Source organism: Epinephelus moara, chromosome 7 (assembly GCF_006386435.1).
Source record: "Epinephelus moara isolate mb chromosome 7, YSFRI_EMoa_1.0, whole genome shotgun sequence".
Taxonomy (NCBI): Eukaryota; Metazoa; Chordata; class Actinopteri; order Perciformes; family Serranidae; genus Epinephelus; species Epinephelus moara.
In genome coordinates, this window is record NC_065512.1 from 24,829,904 (window position 1) to 24,850,850 (window position 20,947).

A 20,947-nucleotide genomic window follows, 5' to 3' on the forward strand; every position below is an offset into this window, starting at 1 on the left:
CGTCATTTTAAAGCGATCTCCATTACATATGATGTGTTGCACAGCTGCACCATCAAACGGTGAATGACAAATGGTTTGATTGCGCATTTGGTCATCTTAAATAATTATTGCAGCTTATGAGTATAAAAGGAACACTTACAATTGTGTCCTGCTCCTGGAAAAAAAACAACCAGAACAACATAAGGTAAAAAATTATGCCAAGATCTAATGGTAGATCATTGAAGGGGGCAGTGGAGTGGAGTGTGTGTGGAGAGCATTAGAGCAAGAGAAAATGAGAAGGCAAAAAACATCCAGGGTACAATATATAAAAAAAAAAAAGATAAGAAGTTGAAATCTGCTAATTTGCACATACCTTATTCTTTTATTGTTTGTTTTCTATTGTTATTGTTTTTAAGCTAAGTTCTCTATTTGTATTGGATTCTTATTAGTTTTTGTACCTATACAATAAATATAAAAGAGATAACTGATCTTTCGCTAAGCCCCGCCCCTTTGTGATTGTCCGATAAGCTGTTGAAGTAAGCATGGTGCCCACACTGTAACTATCTGCACTTCCTGAAGAAATATTATCATATTTTTAACCAGACAGAGGGGTGTACAGTATGTGTTTGAAGGATATATCCAGGATGTCAAACTGACTCAGCAGCAACAACAGGTAAAAAAGACAAAGATAGTTAGAAGCTAAAGCCGAACTATAGGCTACCCGTCACAGTGTAAAAGTGAACCACCACATCACTGCTGATCGCCACACAAGACAATGAATATAAAGGGAAACTTCACTGATATTGAACTAGCTGTGTGGCATCGCAGTGTGTGCCGATGAATGGTGTTTGGCTTCGCTGCTGTGCCACTGCTAGCCAGGGGAAGTCAAACAACGGTCATCTGCACACACTGCGATGCCACACAGCTGGTTGAATATCAACAAAGTTTCCCTGCTTCCCTTCACTGGTTCCTGTACAGCAGGGACGGTCTTTTTTTCACTGTTATAATCATTAAAAAGCAAAAGCAGCATGTGTATACATTCAGTAGGCTATATCTTCAGTAGCTAGCTAGCTAACCCTACACTTTTCAGGGTTTGATTTTGGTTTTGGAACAGGGAAGAAACGTATATCTTTTTCCAACCTCTCCAGGTAACGAGTATCATTAATACACGACGTGCCCCAGGTGCAACATTTAGCTCTAATCCACAAAACCAGCCCCGAAAATGAAGGAAATCTGAAACGATTGCGAAACAATTGAGTCAATGGAGCACTGCTGTGTTGTTGTTCGACCCTGGTCTGGGGGGGCCCAATGCTACGTTATGATTGGCCAGTCTGGGACTTAAGAAAGGATCAGTTGTAATTTTTTAGGGGGGATGTGGGCAGCTTGCCTAAAGTGCCAAATATTCTAGATGCGGCACTGCAGAAAGGATACCTGTGTGCATCCTCACTCATAGCTCCTCTGGCAAGCCTGTTCTTTCCTTGCCCCTCTCTCCTTAAGATGCATCTTAGGAATTGAGACATCCTTCAAGATGGCGTGTTGACATCTAGGTCGCAGGCAGAAGGATGGAGGAGGTGAGGAGGAACAGAATAGACAAATGAGAAAGGCCTAAGGTTTTTAGATTGGTTTTAAAGAACACAATGTCAGAGCACGTTCAAGATCAGCAGGAAATTGTTCCTTCTTTTGGTGCATAAATTCTGAATGGCATCTCACCAGATTTTGAAAAGTGCTCTAGGCACATGGAGATTTCCACCTTGTGACCAGAGAGATCTGTTTGAGTTATAACTGACACCATGTCGGAGACGTACCGTGGAGCCAGAGCAGCACGTGCTCTGTCGACCAAAGGAGGAGTTTGAATTCTATTTTGAAAGCAACATTTAACTAATGAAGGTTTCAGAGGACTGGAGTTATAAGGACTGATCTTTGAAATGAATGTTTATACACTTCCCACATGGTGTTTATGCATATATTTACATTAGTTAGTAGTATTTCATGTTTTTATTTGAAAAATCTGGTATTGTTTCTTCCTTGTGTTGTTAGGTCTTTTTTTTAATTCTATTAGAGTAGACTCCTGCTCACAAGAGCCTGCTGCAGGAAAAGGAGTTAATGAAGATGGTGAGACTAAATAATACAGTTCATATACTGATCATACCCATAAACCACTTAGTAGTCAAGTTTGAAATATATCAGATACATACAGTTCTGACAGCAAAAGGGTGCACATTTAGGCAGCTGCGGACATTCCTGTGCAGAATACTCCCACAAGGTGTTAGGGCTGTGTGCACCAGCGAGGGGATGAATGCTAATTTATGGTCGACCATATGGAGACAGCGACAGCATTGTTGGTAGGTGACCAGAGCTCGGAGGGCAGTGAGAGGTTAGCGTTGCTGGACCGAGGCGTCATCACGAACACTCATCTTGTTATTGTTTCTGATGCTTATTAAAGCCGCTTAGCAGATGGACAATAATCTGTGCCATGATTACCATCAGAAGCAGTGGCTTGTAACTCATACTTAGCCAGAAAAGCTCATCTGGGGGACATTAGGAGACAAAGGACAGCTCTGACCTCAGATGTGGCACTTTTTGTTTTCAGTGACAGAAAATGTAGTATTTTTTTGTCCTGTGCAAGGCAGCGTTTAAGTGTTACTTCCACAAGGTCCCCCTGTTTATTCAAGGCACGTTACCCAAGCTCAGCTATTGACAGTGTTTACTTATGGAAGTGACATTTGCAACTTTATTTAATTCAGTCAGTTACTGGCTATTGGGATGACCTTTTGCCGGCTTCCCTGGCAGGAGCCTATAAACCTCAGAGACTCGCAAGCTTTATAGGCATTCAATAATCGCACAAGGCACTATTGATGAAGTTGTTGTGTGCACTACCTATGAAATGAATTGGGCAAGGAGCAGAAACCACAGCAGTGCAGTGCCTGCGTAATCCTGTTGAGGATATTAACGGGGGGGGAAAAATGGATGAAAATTTAGCTGTTGGGCATTTCATTCTCTTCTCAAACATTTAAACATTTTTTATGTAAGGATCTCACAATGTTTGCATTCCCTCCATAGCTCACACTGTGATTGTGTCAGAGACAGTGATGGATGCTTTCTGGTCTTGTCTGTTGGAGACGCATGGGGGCTGCATTGAAGCCATCTAAAACCAGCTACCAACCCATCTGTCCCTCAGAAAGTTTGTGACTGATTTGTGAGAGAAAGATAGATGGATGGAGAAGAGAGAGAAACCTTTTTTCATTGTGACAGGAAATGGAAAGTTATGGCTTCTCCACTAACATATAGGTTCTTCAAACTTACTAGTGCACCACCTCTATATATCTATATCTATTTGGCTGTCCATCTATATTCACTTTTGATATTGGTGTCTACAAACATGTGGTTCCTCATAAATATGCATTTTTTTCCCTAAACCAATATTTTTCTCATCATTTAAACTCAACTCTCAACTCAACTCAACTTTATTTATAGAGCACTTTAAAAACAACCACAGCTGAAACAAACATGTGGTTCCTCATAAATATGCATTTTTTTCCCTAAACCAATATTTTTCTCATCATTTAAAAAGTAATGAGAGGATAAACAAGGCTACTTACAAGCTTGCTGTCTATGTCAAAGCACAGCAGAAAAAAATAGACCATATAAATTGAGCCAGATATGCATTTCCACCCATCAGCTCATAATCTTCTCATTAATTACATATATTGGAAAATCCTGAATTATTATGATTCATTGCCTTAATCCATCACTTCTGAGATGAAATTCCCCGCAAACAAATTAAATCAATTTACTCACACAGGGCAAATAGACTATATATATGGAACAGAGACATTGAATCTCATTGGCATTCTCTGCTTTAAGTGTGCTGCGGAGTGAAATCCATCAAACAGATAAGATGGATTCTCTTTTCTAGAACAGCCGTAAGTTTTAAACAATATGAAGATTCATCTGTTCCCGCAGTCTATTCCTGCATCATAGGCAGTATGTTAAACAGTCACCGACTCCGTGTCTTATAGCATGTCTTCCTGGGTAGGCAGGCCGCACCAATATAAAGAGCAGGGACTGTGTTTTATGCCTCTCCTGTGATATACAGGCGCAGATGTAACATATTGAGCAAGGAGCATGGATTCGATCATGCACTAAGGGGGGAGATATACATCCTGAGGTCTATTATTTATGGCCTGCCCACGTTTTTGCGCACACATGCAGACGTATCACCATTATGGTCACCGAGCTTTGCAGTTAAACCTGCAACAGTTCACACTTCTTCCCATATATACGCTCCACACAGCACAGATGGTTTTGTTGTGGTTCACTTGGCAGTCAGCGCCATCTCAGGCTAATGCAGAGCTATAGGATTTCATAGTGTTTCATTAGAAATCACACATCATATAGACAGCACATAGCTCCAGACGGGTTTCAAAGTCAGCAGGCTTACTGAAGGCATGCTTGAGGAAGCAAATGGATATAAAAAAAAAGGTAAATTTCACTAGACATCACATGCCACAATGCCCCTTTCCTCTGATCTCGGCGCCCTGCCCCAAGGGTGCAATAACAGTTTATTACACCTATCCTCACTTTATGACCCCCCTCTACCCTCCACCCTGCTCCCCTCAAGCCCACGCTAACTGTTATTGAAAACACCCCGGTCTGCCATATATCATTCCTGAGCAGCACGTTATGCTATGTGCAACCTAGCTAATCACCACCAGCTCGTACGGGTATTATTGTCTAGGTCACATCGGAATAGTTTCACGTATCTAATATCTGCTTAGATGTGGAAGTGTTTAAACACAATCCCATTTGTCTTTACGGCCTGTGTTGCCTTGAGGTGAATCCTCTTTTCCCCATATGTATTGGTGGTGTAATGACAGAGAGTAAATAGGAAACGGAACTGAAAGATTCTTGCCACACAGTGTTTTTGTGGAGAAAACGGGTAAATGAGTTTGGTTTAGTTTATTGCTAGCCAAGAGGGTAGAGCGCAAAGACTCAGGTTGAATCAAGGGGGATGTGTGGTATGAAGAGGAAAGCAGCAGCACAGTATAGTGTATAGTAGGATGTGTAAGGGATCTTGGATTAAAATGCAAAGCATCAGTGAAGATCTTTCAGGGTGGAGGTGTTCAGAGAGAGAGGTAACAGCTCATGGGTGACAGTGTGACAAGACTCAGGGAAGGACCTGTCACCCCTCCGTCACACTGATGGCTCCTCTGTCATCAAGAGGGTGCAGGCGGGAGAAACCACACCGCCATGGCAATGCAAATGAAACTAAATTATAATGCAGCAAAAGAATGAATGTCGGTGTCCATATGAAGGTATATTTGCAGGGTTTTCCAAAAAACAATGTATAGACAAAAGTAATCCCTCTGAATCATCACTTATGACTCGCTAGTTTGTGGCTGTGTATTTTTTGCTGCAAAGACCCTGCCCCCTTCCTTAATTTCTTATTTTCTTCTTATTTGGCTGTGTTTCGGATGTTCCTAGGCAGGGTAGGTATGTGCACGGGTAATTGCTAAAGTCCCCACAAAAGCCCATTCGCCTTCTTTAGCTGAGCTGCCCCTAATCATTTCTTCTTTTTTCTTCTTCTTTTTTTTGCTGTTGTGAAAAGAGAAATATGAGCAGCCCACAATTGTTTGAGTTTGACCAAATTTAGACAAAAAAAAAAAAGAAAACACATGAAAGATTGTGACATAAAGTGATGCTGGTGTTGCCAGAGTACTCTTGAGTGTCACGGGGGGGCTGGAACCTATCCCAGCTGACATTGGGCGAGAGGCAGGGTACACCCTGGACAGGTCACCAGACTATCACAGGGCTGACACATAGAGACAGACAACCATTCATGCTCACATGCACACCTACGGACAATTTAGAGTCACCAATTAACCTGCATGTCTTTGGACTGTGGGAGGAAGCCGGAGTACCCAGAGAAAACCCACGGTGACACGGGGAGAACAAGCACACTTGTTCTCCCACACAGAAGGGCTCCCTCCTGGGATTGAACCAGGAAAACTCTTGCTGTGAGGCGACAGTGCTAACCACCACACCACCGTGCTGCCCTTTGCATCATGTAGTGCAATATTGCCTTTACATTATACATTATTACATTATATTATGCTGTCACATGAACCGATCTTAGCTAACTAGTTGGCTGGCTAACATATAGCCAGCAAGCTACATGTAAGAGAGACACAAAAAGCTGAGAGAGGCAGCCAATGGGAGCGCAGCTTTGCAGAGCTGGATTCAGATTATCAGCAGGTGGATAGAAATGTCAAGCAGCCATTTCCTGCTCAATTAATTAAATAGAAAGTATTTTCTCAGAAGCATTTTTACAAGTTGGAACGGGCAAATAACTAACTAAATTAAAACAAATATTTCAATCAATCATTCAGTTTCGTCCTTCATCCTTAAAGTGCCATTCTGTCTAACCCCAAAACCTCCAGTTCAGAGAGCATTGGAGAGCCTGGATGGGATGGTACGTAATGTAAGGCCAGCACAGTGTTTGCATAATTTGGTTGCTTTTTGGAAGATTTTTTTTTCAGGTGTGGACAGCTGACAGAGCATTATTCATAAAAAAAGCCCCTTATTTGCTTGGGGCAAAGCGCTTAATGGAGACAGATGGCATTCATTCAAATAAAAATGATTCAGATTAACCCGCTTTACTTTGGAAAAGGGTTAGGGCTGGGGTTAAAATTGTGAATACTGAAAGTAGGGAGCTTATTAAAAGGTAGTGACCAGGTGCCAAACCGTAAGCAGCATGCATCCAAGAAGACACTTGAAAATCCAGGACACAGCAAGGTAGAATGGCAAACGTAGCCTGCAAGAGTGAATCTGAGGTTGGCTGTCACTTTCACTTCTGCTGGAGATACTGTTTGCAAACAGTAACCCACAATTCTTTATAGTATACCTTTAATTTGGCAGCAATCCTACAGCTTTTTACAGAATATGCTAAGATTAAAACAGTGAGGGCATATAATGCTTGAAATCTTCACCAAAATCTCCAGAAGCAAACGTTGCAGGAGGTTGTTGGTTGATTGTTGTTTTGGTTTGTACCAGTTGGGTATAACGCGTTATACCTTTGATTACTTTGATTACTTTTTGCAGTAACGAGTAACCTAACGCGTTAGTTTGTTGTTTGAGTAATCAAATACTTGAGTACATTTTCTACAAGCCATCAGTTACTTCCGTTACTTTTAGAACGCTGGTCCTAAACAGCAACGACTGTCTTTTGGTTCTAATAATGGAGATAATGTTAAAACTATCAGTCCGAAAGAAGTCATGAAGCTTGTGGAAGCTTGGTAGAAGAAATGCTGCCATTGTCTACGGTGGAGTCTAAAAAAAGGTGGAGGAGGACTCGTTGACAGACAGGTCAGACTCAGGACTTGCATTATGCCTGGTACACACTACACAACTTTTCTGCCCGTTCTGAAAGTCACTATGTCACATTACACGATTGTGGAGTCATAAAATCGTGCAGTGACTTGGCCGACAGACATGACACACTACACGATGGTACTCACCAATTATCCCCGGTCGTCTTTCATGACGTGTGTGATGTCATCGAGTTATTCTTGTCGTATTTTTATTACTTTTACTATTATTTCAGTCACTGTGTCTGTTCATGTGCCAGCCGAAATGTTGTTGTAGTCACCTAAAAGCGTCAGCAGATGGCAGGAGCTACATTTGAAGTGCCGTATGTAAACATATAAACAACTGTATCTTCCACAGCCAAGTTCCTACAAATGTTTCACAATAAAAGCCTATTTAGAAAATGGAGGGATTCTCTCAGCCGAGGTTATAAGGGGCTTTTAATTTGAAGGAAAATCAGGAAGTGTTGAGTTTGAAATGACGGTGCGATATGTTAACTTTACAAAGACAACGGAGCGGATAAAAAGTAAATATATAAACACACAGAGGGGGGGCGTCGGTGGCTTAGTGGTAGAGCAGGTGCCCCATGTACAAGGCTGTTGCCGCAGCGGCCCGGGTACGAGTCCAGCCTGTGGCCCTTTGCTGCATGTCATCCCCTCTCTCTCTCCCCCTTTCACACTTAACTGTCCTGTCCATTAAAGGCTAAAAATGCCCAAAAAAAATCTTAAAATTTTTTTAAAAAAAACACACAGAGGGATTAATAAATAACGGACCGTCTATAATGTAGTTTGTTTCAAATGAAGCTGGGAGCCTCTGCAGTTGTGGTGAGTAAAAGCCCCGCCGCTATTTGTTAATGTTATTACTTTATGTCCAACCATGAGGATGTAACATTGTTTGCTAGCTTGATGCTAATGACAGTAAAAGTGCCTCTGCTGTTTCACACCATTATTTCCCCCTTTTACTGTGTGTGGTAACATCCCTAGAGGAAATATTAAAAAGGCTGGGGTGTTGTTGTCATACAGTTGTCTACGGCAGCAGATCGTTCTGTGTTTCTACTGGTCAAAGTGACGGCTGTGATGGGAGAACTGGATCTCAGTGAAGGGCAAGTGGTCCATAACTTTAATTGTGGAGACAAAATAATGTAGGCTTAGCGCCCTGTGGTCCATTGCCCAATAGGAAATGTAGAATACTCAAAAGTACTTTAAAGGTGCTTGAGTTACTTTTCTCAGGGAGTAACGTTGGAAGTACTTTAAAAGTACTTGACTTATTTTACTCAGGGAGTAACGCAGTAAAGTAACTGGTTACTTTTGTAAAAAGTAACGCAGTAAAGTACTTTGATTACTTTTAAAGTAAACCTTACCCAACACTGGTTTGTACACAAAGCTGTCTGATTCCACACAGACATTGGGATTTATGTGCTTTTTTTCCTCAGTCGGTGTCCATGTATTCGTGTGTGTGTGTGTGTGTGTGTGTGTGTTTTCATGCTAGAGTGGGCAGTAACAGCTGATTGGGCAGATGGCTTGTGTCGTCATGGGGAGGAGGGCGGCAAGGTGTGTGATGGGTGGGAGCAGGTCTGTTTAATTACTTGTCATGTGAGCAGCCCAGCTAGGCGCTAAAGAGCTTTCATGTGCCCAGAGGGGTGATGTGAGGTGTGGTTGGGGTGCAGAGAGGTCCGGCAACTCCTTAGTCTTACATGACCAGGCCAGCTGAGCAGGTGCTGCAGCTCACTGTCTGTGGGCTCATGTTTACACTACACTGTATCAGAATGATTTTTTTGTACCACAAATCTGGCACGCTGCACAAACCAGCTTTTTGTATATGAAATGCATGTTCCCATACTGTAGTAGCTTTTCTTTTAATCTATGGAAAAAAGCAAACTTTGGAATGCATACGCTATTTTTGTTGGCAGTCTTGTAAGAGTACATTCAAAATCACATCGAGGTGAGCAGGGCTGTGGTGTTCATGATCAAGCTTCAAGCTGTTGGAAACCAAAGTGGGACTCACTCAGTGTCTGTGTGGTTGCTTTCCATATCAACCCCTGCTTTAGCTAATATGACTTTATTAACGTTGTCTTATTCCTCTGTCCCTGTCTCTTATTTTCCCCAGTATGTGCTGGTACAGAGAACAAGCTGAGCACCCTGTCGGACCTGGAACAGCAGTACCGGACCCTGAGGAAATACTACGAGAACTGTGAAGTCGTAATGGGCAATCTCGAGATCACAAGCATCGACCGCAGTCGGGACCTGACCTTCCTCAGAGTAAGGACTAGACAAAATGATACAGTAAAGTGGTTGTGAAATGTAATTCAATTCTTAACTTGAAACTTACCAGAGATAGGTCAATATGCTTGATTCATGTAAAAAAACTTCAGTGACATGTTGTCAGACAATCAACATGTAACTTGACCCAGATGTCACTGACAGTCTCAGCTTGCACGAAAAGCAAGAAATGCAAAATCATTTCAAGTAGACAGAAGTTTGAAAGGTGCTAGCCCTGTTACATTTCAGAGTGTAAGATATATATCAATATAAATTATGGTAATTACAGTACTTTCTACATTACGTCTAGATTTCAGTGCGTAAGAATAACTCTCCAAACATCCACCTCTTCCATTATTTGTACAAGCAGTTGTCTAACTCTGAGTTAAAAACTTCAGAATGTGAACTTTTTCAGTACTCCTTTCTCATTTGACCTTGTCGCCGAGAGAATGCCCCTGTGCAGATCCCTTCCAACCAATCAGCACATTAGTGTCTATATATCCAATGATAAGCGGCGAGGAATGTTGCTCTAATCGGGGGTAATCAGACTTCCTCTCCTCTCAGAGTGTCTAACTGATTGTGCGCTTGCGCCATTGTGATCTGAGGCATAGAATAATCAAAATCCAAATAACTTGATCTGGCTAATCTCCTTTTTGATTAAGTGATTCATAGACAGGGAAGGAGAAGTGCTGTTGCGCTGACCATGAATCCCTATCTTTCCGAACACGTTCGGAAAATGTTAAGATATTTAGGAGATTTTTTTTTTCTCTTTTTAAATCCTCTTATTTTGCGACTGATTATGTGAGACAAGTAATTCACACTGTCAAGGAGAGGGTCAGGTGTGACATGGAGTAACATTATTTCAGCAGTATCCATAGGCAGCAGTGAGATGTGGTAAATGAAAGAGTGGAGGCTGAGGTGAATGTTGTTCTCTGATGCTAATGAGGTACATGTTGTTTGGACGAGGGAGCTGAGGTGCAGTGCTGGACCTAGCATGTTTGGTGCTCTAGGCAAGCTTGCCCCACCCCCCACCACAAATATCATATGATACATTACAATACAACATGGTGAAATTACGTACAAAAGAACGTCACACACAAATGAAATTACACAAACAGCACATACCCACAAAAAGCACACCAAACAGTCGTGCCTAGGAACACATGACAAAGGGGGTCAGATGGGGAGCGGGGAGGGGGCAATATTGGCACCTCCGCCTCTGGGTTGCTGCATATGTCACCTACAGGCAGATCTGAGGCGGACTTGCTTACTCCTATTCTGTTTTGATGGACACATGCATACATATACAAATGCAGTAGTGGGAGATGACAGGCCGCAGTCCTTCAGGGGCCAGAGCAGTAATAGCGTGGTAATGAGAGGTCAGAGGGAGGCAGGAGAAGTTACGGTTACTGGAAAAAAGAAGAAAAAAACTGCATGTTTTTTTGGTAAAGTCAGCTGCTGCTGTTGACCTTTGTTGGCCTCCCACTTCTCAAGAACATCACCCTCGACCATTCTGGCAGCACTCTGCACTGCTAACGCCATCCAACTCCAATTGATTCCAGTTTATGTGGGAGTCTGGGGAGCTCCCCTGGTGTTACGCTAAAGTGCTGACTGCATTCATGGGTTGGTATTGCTGTGCGAATGAACTGGGCTCCAGAGGCTTTGCAGAGAAGGCAATCCCCTCAACGAGGCAAGCTGTGCTTTCTTTTTTTTTTTTTCCCCTTTATTTTAATATTTTGCTCCTTAAAGTGATGATTTGAAGTTAATGTGGCGAAATGGTTTGTTTACATCAGGTAAAAATAATGTTGTAGTTTATTTTCTCTTGGGTATTTAGTTTGTATGGGCAACAAAAATCAAGACTGGTCAAAGCAGCAAATCAAACACAGTCATTAAGTGTTCGGCATTGTGCAGAGCAATACTGACAACACCCCCCGCCATGCAAAACAAAACCAAGATGATATTAAGAAAGAGACAGCAATGGATGGCAAAGTGCTACCATTAGACCCCTGCAGAGGTAATAGGCCCCACTGACTCGGATGAAAAAATATCGTGAGGGGGGGAAGGGATGCAGTTCACAACCAAGTGTGATTGCTGTTTAACTACACAGAACCAATTTGTATTTCAAAACAACATTCACACCCCCACCTTTTAGCAACGTGCCATCTACACAAGCCACTATTACATACAGCCAAGTCTTCGCAGGTCGAGGTTAAAGGTGCTTTTGACTACAATCCCCTTTTTACCTGCCCACTACTACATTACACCACCACTCATTTACAAAACAACTCCCTGTGGCACCAACTTGCCAGGTTCCTCCACCTTTCCACGCTTGGCAATTAACATGGGTTAATTGAAGATGCTAATTAGGAATGCAGGGTGCCAAACAGCAGGGGAGCAAGAGGGCAGGGTGCAGTGTGTATTTTTAGAGAATATTATTATTATTATGATAAAACACATTAATAACATGGTTCCCCAGAGAGGGAAGAACTTCACCTTGAGGTAGAGAAGAAGGGAAGGAGTGAAGAAGTAGAAAAAAAAACTATTGTGCAGCAGCTTACCATACCACCTGTCTCTGGGAGGTGATTGAAACTGATGCCTGTGCATTGGCTCTTTCTTTTCAAGATAGCCAAGAGATTGATGGCTGCCTCCCAAAGCCCCTCAAACAGCTTTAGCAGTAAATAGAGTCCATCTTCCAAACTGCCTCCACGACAGATGAATCAACGCTCGCACTGTGATTAATAACTGCATTTCAGCACTGAGGCTTTCTCCCCACTCCCCCCCCATTATGCACATTCAAACCAACAGCACGACATTGAGCTTTAACCACACGCAGTGCTTACATCGTCAGCGTTTAAATCACTCCCAAATCCATATTCTCATTCCTTTTGAATCTGTCCCTCGTATCGTGAGCAGAGCGTACATTTGCATACTGAGTGCATGCACATTAAGAGATTGAAATGACAAGTTGTGGCCAGCACAACATGTGACGTTTTCTGTTTTGTGAATGGCACGCAGAGGAAGGCAAACACACACTTTGGCGTCTTCTCTTTTCCCTCATGTCACTTCCACGCGTGTGCTCATAAACTGATCTGTGATTATGAAATATTAATTTTTCCCTCTCCTCCCCTCTTCCCAGTCTCAGTAGGAACCCACAGTCACACAGTCGGATTGTTTGTCTTGCCATTGCAACCATTAGTAAACATGTCATTTTCCTCCCAATATTAATGCAGTGATCAGATTGTTTAGCAGCCCAGCGCCTATTCGCTGACTCCCCCCCTCGTGCTGCTAATAAATTATGGAATTATCATTTACAAATGGAAACATTTTGATTTCCAACAGGCCTTGTGTTATTAGTGTCTGACAAGAGTAGAGAAAATGTAAATGAAGCTTGGACAACAAACATTGTATATTCACATGAATACCTCCATTACAACCTCCTTCTTTTCTTTCCATTAATCACGTTCATCCACTTGCTTTCTTCTTCTTCTTTTTTTTAATCTTCCTCTACAAGGTGATGAGCTAGAATAAACTATTACTAGTCCATTGAGTGCACAGCTGCCCACGTACAGTTTCACATGGTGTGTGTTTGGGATACAGGTCATAGGAAATTGCAGAATAAATAGTCAACTGAACCCATTAAGAAGAGCAATGTATTAGACAGAGTTTTTGTGGATTTGATAGTACGATTGCTTTATTGAAAGTACCACTGCCAATAGTGGGATAGTTAGTGGGCAAAAACTGTACATTAGTAGTTGAGGTAGAGTGTTTATATGTTGCATTGACTGAGGTGCGGCTAGCCCTTGTTGCAGTGGTGGGGGTTGGAATCCGGCCTTCGTTCTTTGCTGCAAGTCTTCCTTGCTCTCTCTCTCCCATCCATCCTGTCATGCTTCACTGTCCTGTCAAATATAGCCAAAAAAAGCCCCCAACTTTACATTAGTAGTTGAGGTAGCACGCTGAAAGGCAGATAGTTAAAGTAATTGCCTTATAGAAGCTCAGTTTGAGTAAGTTTTCCAACTTTTGCCAAGAGGGAACTTTAGATATTGGTCCCTAGATTATNTGTGCCAAATTTCACATGGATTGACCAAGTCAGTGAGGAGAAAAACGAGGAACAGACACACACACACACACACACACACACAGAGTTTTCATCATTATATAGTAAGATAGATATAATATAATATAATATAATATATATAATGTGGTCCAAAACTATTTCTTTCCTGCATATGGCTGTCTCATGCCATAACACCTATGTGCTAAAGGAAGCTTCTAGGCAATGACGATGATGGTCTGTTAATGTGGCCTTCACACTTGTGTGAAGTGTTCACTTGACCCAACGCTTGTTTGTCACAGTGATGCATACCAGATGGAAAACGCTGTGAGTGCATTAGTAAGCAGGCATAACGCAAACTAAAGGGTTACTTGAGATTAAAGATGTTTGCTTACTTCAGTTAGTGGTTTTTTTTAACAAGGTTATCAACATAATAAAAAATACATTCATTTCATTTTATTCATTATTTTTCTATGGGATGGGAGAGAGTAGCTCGGATAGAGGGAAGCAGCAGAAGTGACCTCTCTCTATGTTCTTTCAGTCCAACGTGTCTTGACCCTGCTTTGATTTGAAGGGGCCAGTTGGTTAATAGGGATTCGGGGGTAAGCAATTCAAGATGTAACATAATGCAGGCAATAGTATTTTTGAAATGCTGCATGTAGGGCCAAGGGAAAGCTAGAGTGCAGTAGGTCCGACCCAAGCTGTCATATGCTGCAATGGGAAGTTTAATAACTTCTGAGGCCATGATCACATGTTTTGTTCGCTAGTAGAGCGAGCGAGCACCATCACAGACGTACAGTATTATGTAACAAGGTGTACAGCAAGTTCATCAGTGTTTGCAAGTTGAAGGTTATGTAAAGGAGGATATTTGATGAAAAGAAAGCCTCCATCCTACAGGTACTGGGTTTTAGAAAAAAATATTTTGCATAGCCCCAAACTGCAAAAATAAACAGCAACAGAGCCTAACTGCTCTATCATGATGACTTTATAGCTCACTTGGTAAAGCATAGCCTTGCCAGAGGAGGTGGACTGACCATCTGGGTCTGTGGACAACAACCATCTGAAAACCCTTCTGTGGAATGACCAGTTGCCACATGTATTGGCATTGCATGTGTGTGCCTATGTGTGTGTGTGTGTGTGTGTGTGTGTGTGTGTGTGTGTGTGTGAGTGGTCCTAAAATGCATGACCAAATCATCAGTCCCATCTTTCTACCCTCACCAGATTTATTTTGATGTACTCCTACCTTTCAAACTGTAAGCTGCACTCACAATGACAGACTGATTGCTGGTTCATAAATTGTGACTGAGTCGACCTAACAAATTAACATTATGCATCCTTCGGGGGCCTGTCAGAAATATATCAGAGTTACAATTTATGCGTGCGGGGATTGTAAAAGAAGAATACAAGTTATGATTGTGACAAAAGCTGAGTGTAAAGGAATGGACGCCGTAAAGGCAACACCTGTAAAATACAAATACGATATTACACCATAAATCAGCAACAGATAGTACCTTTCTTATTATTTGACATTTTTGTTGACACTGTTAAGGGGTTTGTTCATTCAGGTCAACAGTAATATATAAAGTCTAGTTTTAAATGTTGAGTTATAATATTGTACATGATTATTTTAAAAACTAGTCCATACCCATTGAGTGCACAGTTGCCAACGTACAGTTTCACATGGTGTGTGTTTGGGATACAGGTCATAGGAAATCGCAGATTAAATAGTCAACTGAACCCATTAAGAAGAGCAATGTATTCAGACAGAGTTTTTGAAAAACGTGGGAAAGACAGAATGACTGACTGACAGAATGACACACTGACAGTTTCCATGATTGTACAGCATACCATACCATGACTTAGTCATACCAAAAATTAAAAAAAAAACAAAAAAAAAAACATTGGGCCACAGGGGGAGCCACAGCGATCAGTCGCATTGTAGCCATATTTAAGCATTTTCCTGTTGTTATAGCGCCACCCAGTTGCCAATTAGAGTTAAATTTCTCCAGTCACCTTGAGGCGTCCCTACATATCTACCAAGTTTAGTAAAAATCGATATGGCGGTTAGGCCTAGATAAGAAATTAGCTCTCTAGCGCCCCCATTTTGTTTGAGCGGGTCAATAATGGAGGGGTCCCCTCAGATTATGTGTGGTCATATGCCTACAAAGCTGCGTGGTGATGGGTGAAACCCTTGAGATGTTATACACCTTTATGTGATGAGCCACGCCCTCCGCAATATTCATTGCCTTATAGAAGCTCAGTTTTAGTAAGTTTTCCAACTTTTGCCAAGAGGGAACTTTAGATATTGGTCCCTAGATTATGTTCACAGAGTTTCATGCAGATCGGTCAAACTTCCTAGGAAGAGTAAGTGTTTTTCAAAAAATTCAAAATGGCGGAAAATCTATATAACCGGAAGTTATGGGTTCTTGAGGCAAATTTGTTCCTCATGAGGAGAGGCATCTCTGTGCAAAGTTTCATGTCTCTACGACATACAGGGCATGAGATATGTCCATTCAAAGTTTGCAATTTCAATCGGTTGCTTTAGCGCCCCCCTTTGGCCAACTGATGTAATATTGCTTCTTTCGCATCCTCCCATGACCCTCTACTACTGTGCCAAATTTCACATGGATTGACCAAGTCAGTGAGGAGAAAAACGTGAAACAGACACACAAACACACCCACACACAGAGTTTTCGTCATTATATAGTAAGATATATAAAGTTTTATTGCTGTGCATGTATGGAGAAAAAAAAGGGAAATTCATGCTGCTGCCATCTATTCTATTACCTCCTGATAGGTCATTCATATGCAGCTTACTGTAGGGCAAACGTTACAAATGAAATTGCTTTCGCAAGCTATTTCCCACAGCATTTGAAAGCAGCATCTACTCCTGCACTCCATCCCCGTCTTCTGACATCTTTCTTCATACTTCTTCTTGACTGGCATATTTGTCCCTCAGGCACCATTGGTGCCCTCCCCAGCTTCCTAATTGTTGGTGCACTGTTAGATGAGTGCAGATTACGTTGGCCCCCTGCTCCTCAGCAAACTCCTTCAATATTAATGAAGACTGATGAAGTGCTAGGGAGCCCCTGTCTTTCAGCCCCGGCCTAGATTGGATTGACAATTGCAATTAGCGTCCCCTCAAGTTCATTTCCATCACTTTAATTTGACACGAAGAAGGACAGTGTGGGGTGGGAAGTGAGACCGTTGAGGGAAAGAATTCCTGAGGAGAAAGGTTAGAGAGGGAAAATGGGGTGAAAGAGTTTGACCAGGAACTAGTTTGAAAGCTACAGACAGCAGAGAGGAGGACCTTGCTTCAGCCGACACAAAGGAAATTTAAGAGACCCGACAAATCTTTTCCTCACCAGTATCGGAAGCGATTTTCTGCGGCTTACTTTTTACATTTCCTCCACCTTTCTTTTTGTTATGTGCGGAGAATGCCAGAGGGAAGTCTGTGCTAGAGTCAAATCCACTGTAAGGCCTGTAAATCAGGTTGTGATCCCCACTCTGGGGTTTCTACAACCACCAATGAAGCCCAGTATATGTTTTCAGTGTTTACCTAATATCAGTATTTCAGTTTCTTCTCCCACCTGCAACAGTCACCAAATGGATTGCTTGTCAGTGCGTGTGTGAGAAAGAAAAAGAGTGTGTGAGATACAGGGACAGCGGCGCCTGAAAATGAATGATTCTCCATCCTTTTGCAGGGAAAATAAGCAACGGATGATAGTCAGAGGTTGATGATGTGTCATGTTTGTGTGTATTTCTATACAGGTTTTTATGCGTGTGCATGCGTATACTGTATGTGTGTATTGTGTTGTTGTAACTGATAGGAAATGCTGCATCAAAACTTTCTCTTTGCCGTAGTGACATTCATTTTAAACCTACCCTTCCTCAAATTGACTGAAGCAATTGGTTGCATCCCTGTCTGTAAGAACGCATTTGGAAGTGTGTATGTGTGTGTGTGTAATTGTAGGCCGGGTTAAAACCTGTCTCCTTGTTTGACTGACAGATACATTTTCTTGCTCCCCTTCCCACTGTTGGTCAGCCCATATCATTTTCTTCCCCTGTCTTTTGGAAATGATCTGGACTGATAGGGCAAAGGAATGAGGGAAAAAAAAGAAATGCCTGCTATCCCTCAAATGAGCCAATACATGCTTACCATTTGTATTGACCTGTAGCCTGTGGTGGGCAATATGAGAAAAATCAGTGAAATAGATGCATATCTGTCTCCGGCAGCTGTGCTCATCTGTTTTGTGAAGATACTTCCTGTAAAAAAGGAAATCTGTACGGGACCAAAGAGGGCAGATATCAGCTGCTACACTTCCATCAGTGTGTTGAAACTTTGAAGCTTATTGCACATTTTACAACTACTGAAACGCGATGAAGCGCTTGAGAAGTTCTCTCAGTCTGCAAGATCGTTTTTTTCCATAGTTATGAGGTGGTCATTCTTGTGATGCTAAGTTATAATCAACACACTCATGATGAAGTGTCTAACAAACATTTTTGTTTGCTTAATTAAATGTGCTTCAGTATGCAATAACCCAATGACAAATGTCACAGCAAATGAAAGTGCAGCATACTTTAAATTAATTATTTTCTCCTTTAACATGGCTCATCCATTTTATTTAATTTGTGGGACTTTCTATCATAAATGTCCCTGAACATTCATTACCCAGTGTTTGCAATATCATGCGGCTGCATAGCAACCTAAATATATGTTTAAAAGAATCTCTGGCTGCTTTAAGTACCTTTGGTATTAGATTTAGATTCCTGTTAACTGCCAATAGGTTTTTACGTGCAAGGAATTTCCTTTGGGTTATTGATGCATAACATAAACATATCAAGAGAAAATTAATTAACAATAAAAGCAAGTATTGCAAATATCAAGAGACATAAATATAGAATAGAAGAAAATTACAATTAAACTATGAAAAATGCTATAAAAATATGTCAAATATGTAATAAAAATGAAAAAGCTGTGCAGTTGATAGACATGTATCATGCACACTGGCATGTGCCCAGCTCTCATGGGATTACAAGACACCATTACAATGACGTTGCAGTAACAATCAAAAGTACATGTTATTTAACTACTCAAGTCCAGAAACAGAATACTCTGCCTTCTATCCCAGGCCTGGCAAAGACATTCAGCTACAAAAAAAGGTTCCCTTGCTGAAACAAAACTCAAATTTTTCATGATCATCCAACCTAAAGAAATCAACATAGATAGAGGCCTTTTTATTGAAAAGTAAATTTCTTATGTCTTCGTATACAGGACAGTAAAACAAGAAGACAAAACAAACAAATTCTGTCCTCCTCTGGGGTGGCGATAAACCTTCCAGTCTCTCAGGCTAATGGTAATGTTTCTAAGCGCAACTGTGTTCATAGAGATCTTTGTCTTTTGTTTAGATAGTACTTAAGGTAAGGTTCCACACTGTGGCTAGTCTTTATGAGACAATAAGTTTGTGGTTCATGTTAATACCATATATAAAGACACCATTTTTCTCAAAACATTTCACTGCTAATCTCCTGAGTATCACAGGTAACCTGTTCTGGAATAATGATTTCATCTCATTAGCCATGGGATGACAATGGGAGGTGTCCCAATGAAAGATATTTTCAGTGGGTCTCCAATATAACGTCTTCACAGTCTATCCCAAAGCTGAAGCATTTCACTTTTTACTTGATGTTTCCCAAACCAAATCTCTGCTAATGGACAAAACTGAAGTAAATGTATGGACACCCAGGAAGGATCGAAGCGCTTTATAATGCACTGTGTTCTTGGAAACCCCAAACTTCAGAAGCAAAGTCAGACACAGGACACACACATGAATTATCCTCCTGAGACCCGAACTTTTGTTTGGTATGCATTTTCAATGCATGGGATCAGTAGGACCCGATAAGTATAAAAAACTAAACATTGTCAATGATAATAAAGTCCCCATGTCCTCAAACGAGACTACTTCCTAATGTCCTCAAACAAGATGATAATAAAGTCCCAGTGTCCTCAAATGAGACGATAATAAAGTCCCAATGTCCTCAAATGAGTCTACATCCCAATTTCCTCAAACAAGACGATAATAAAGTCCCAATGTCTTCAAATAAGACTATGTCCCAATGTCCTCAAACAAGACGACAATAAAGTCCCAATGTCTTCAAACAAGTACTTTCTAATTAACAGTCTTAGCTTGTTGCTGTTGCTAAAATTGGTCTAATTTGTCTCAGGAGGTTATAGATTTGTGTATAAGTATGACATCCTAGAAAATATAAACAAGAATGTTTGCAGTGTATGTAGATCATATGCCAAGAGATGTGCATTAATGTAATTAAGCATCATTGCAAGATTGCTGCTCTTGGAGGAAATCAGCAGTTGAACCACTTGGATAGACTGATATCGTAACGCCAAGATTGAGTCAGAAACGTGATATCCATGCCTGACATCTGCTTTTTATGAAGTCTTATCTCTTTTATGAAGTCTTCAAATCTTAGTCCTCTATAGTGAAATACTGTAAAACACATCTTAGTTCATAAATACCTCAGAAAGTTGACAGCAGATCCTGAGCATTCAAAGTTAAACTAATTGTTTGACTTTAACATATTGCCTGTCAGTGTTTGTGGATTGCTGGATCATGGGTAAGATCAGCTAATAATATATATAAAGAGAGAGGCATTTCATGTCTTGGAGTGCCTCTGTAAATCTAGTGATATTTTTTTATGTATTTTTCTGCTCCATCAAAGTTTTTTTTTACCCACCCACTATTTCCGTCTACATGTGTATTATATCTATAATGTTTTTTATTGGAGATGTTGTCTCTGTTGTACATGTTTTCTCATCTTTTAAGAAGGAATTGTTCTATATTAAATTGTCAGGAGAGGATATAATACTTTTGTCTCTGAGTAACACCAGAATCCTCCTACTGAAAAGCATGTTTGTCAGATTTCAGCAAAGTGGTGGGATTTCTGAGTCTGAAACAACAATCAAATTTTCATAGCTCAATGGATGCAACTGCACTGGGGCAAGTTTTTAAGAATTCCCACTGTCTTGGAGTAGACGGTGCAGTAGATGCATGAGACTTTCTCACCACACTGGCACACACACACACACACACACACACACACACACACACACACACACACACACACAAAAACCAGAGGTGATAGTACTTATCGTAACAGAGCAGTGCCAGACTGAATGGAGAGGCAGTGGAGAGGAGAGGCAGAACCGGGGCGTGACAATAGCCCACCCTGCCTCTCTGATGCCTTTCAAACTTCATATCTGCCTCCCTCTGCAGCT

General features: G+C 41.3%; 1 protein-coding gene across 2 annotated transcripts in view; it reads left to right on the plus strand.

Annotated features, from left to right (window-relative positions):
* erbb4b (erb-b2 receptor tyrosine kinase 4b) overlaps window positions 1-20,947 on the plus strand; it is a 476,392-nt gene that overhangs the window by 207,330 nt on the left and 248,115 nt on the right. For both annotated transcript variants that reach the window (XM_050048517.1, XM_050048518.1), the window contains exon 2: window positions 9,451-9,602. In XM_050048517.1, coding sequence (XP_049904474.1) covers window positions 9,451-9,602 — 152 coding nt within the window. The remainder of the gene's footprint in view (window positions 1-9,450; window positions 9,603-20,947) is intronic.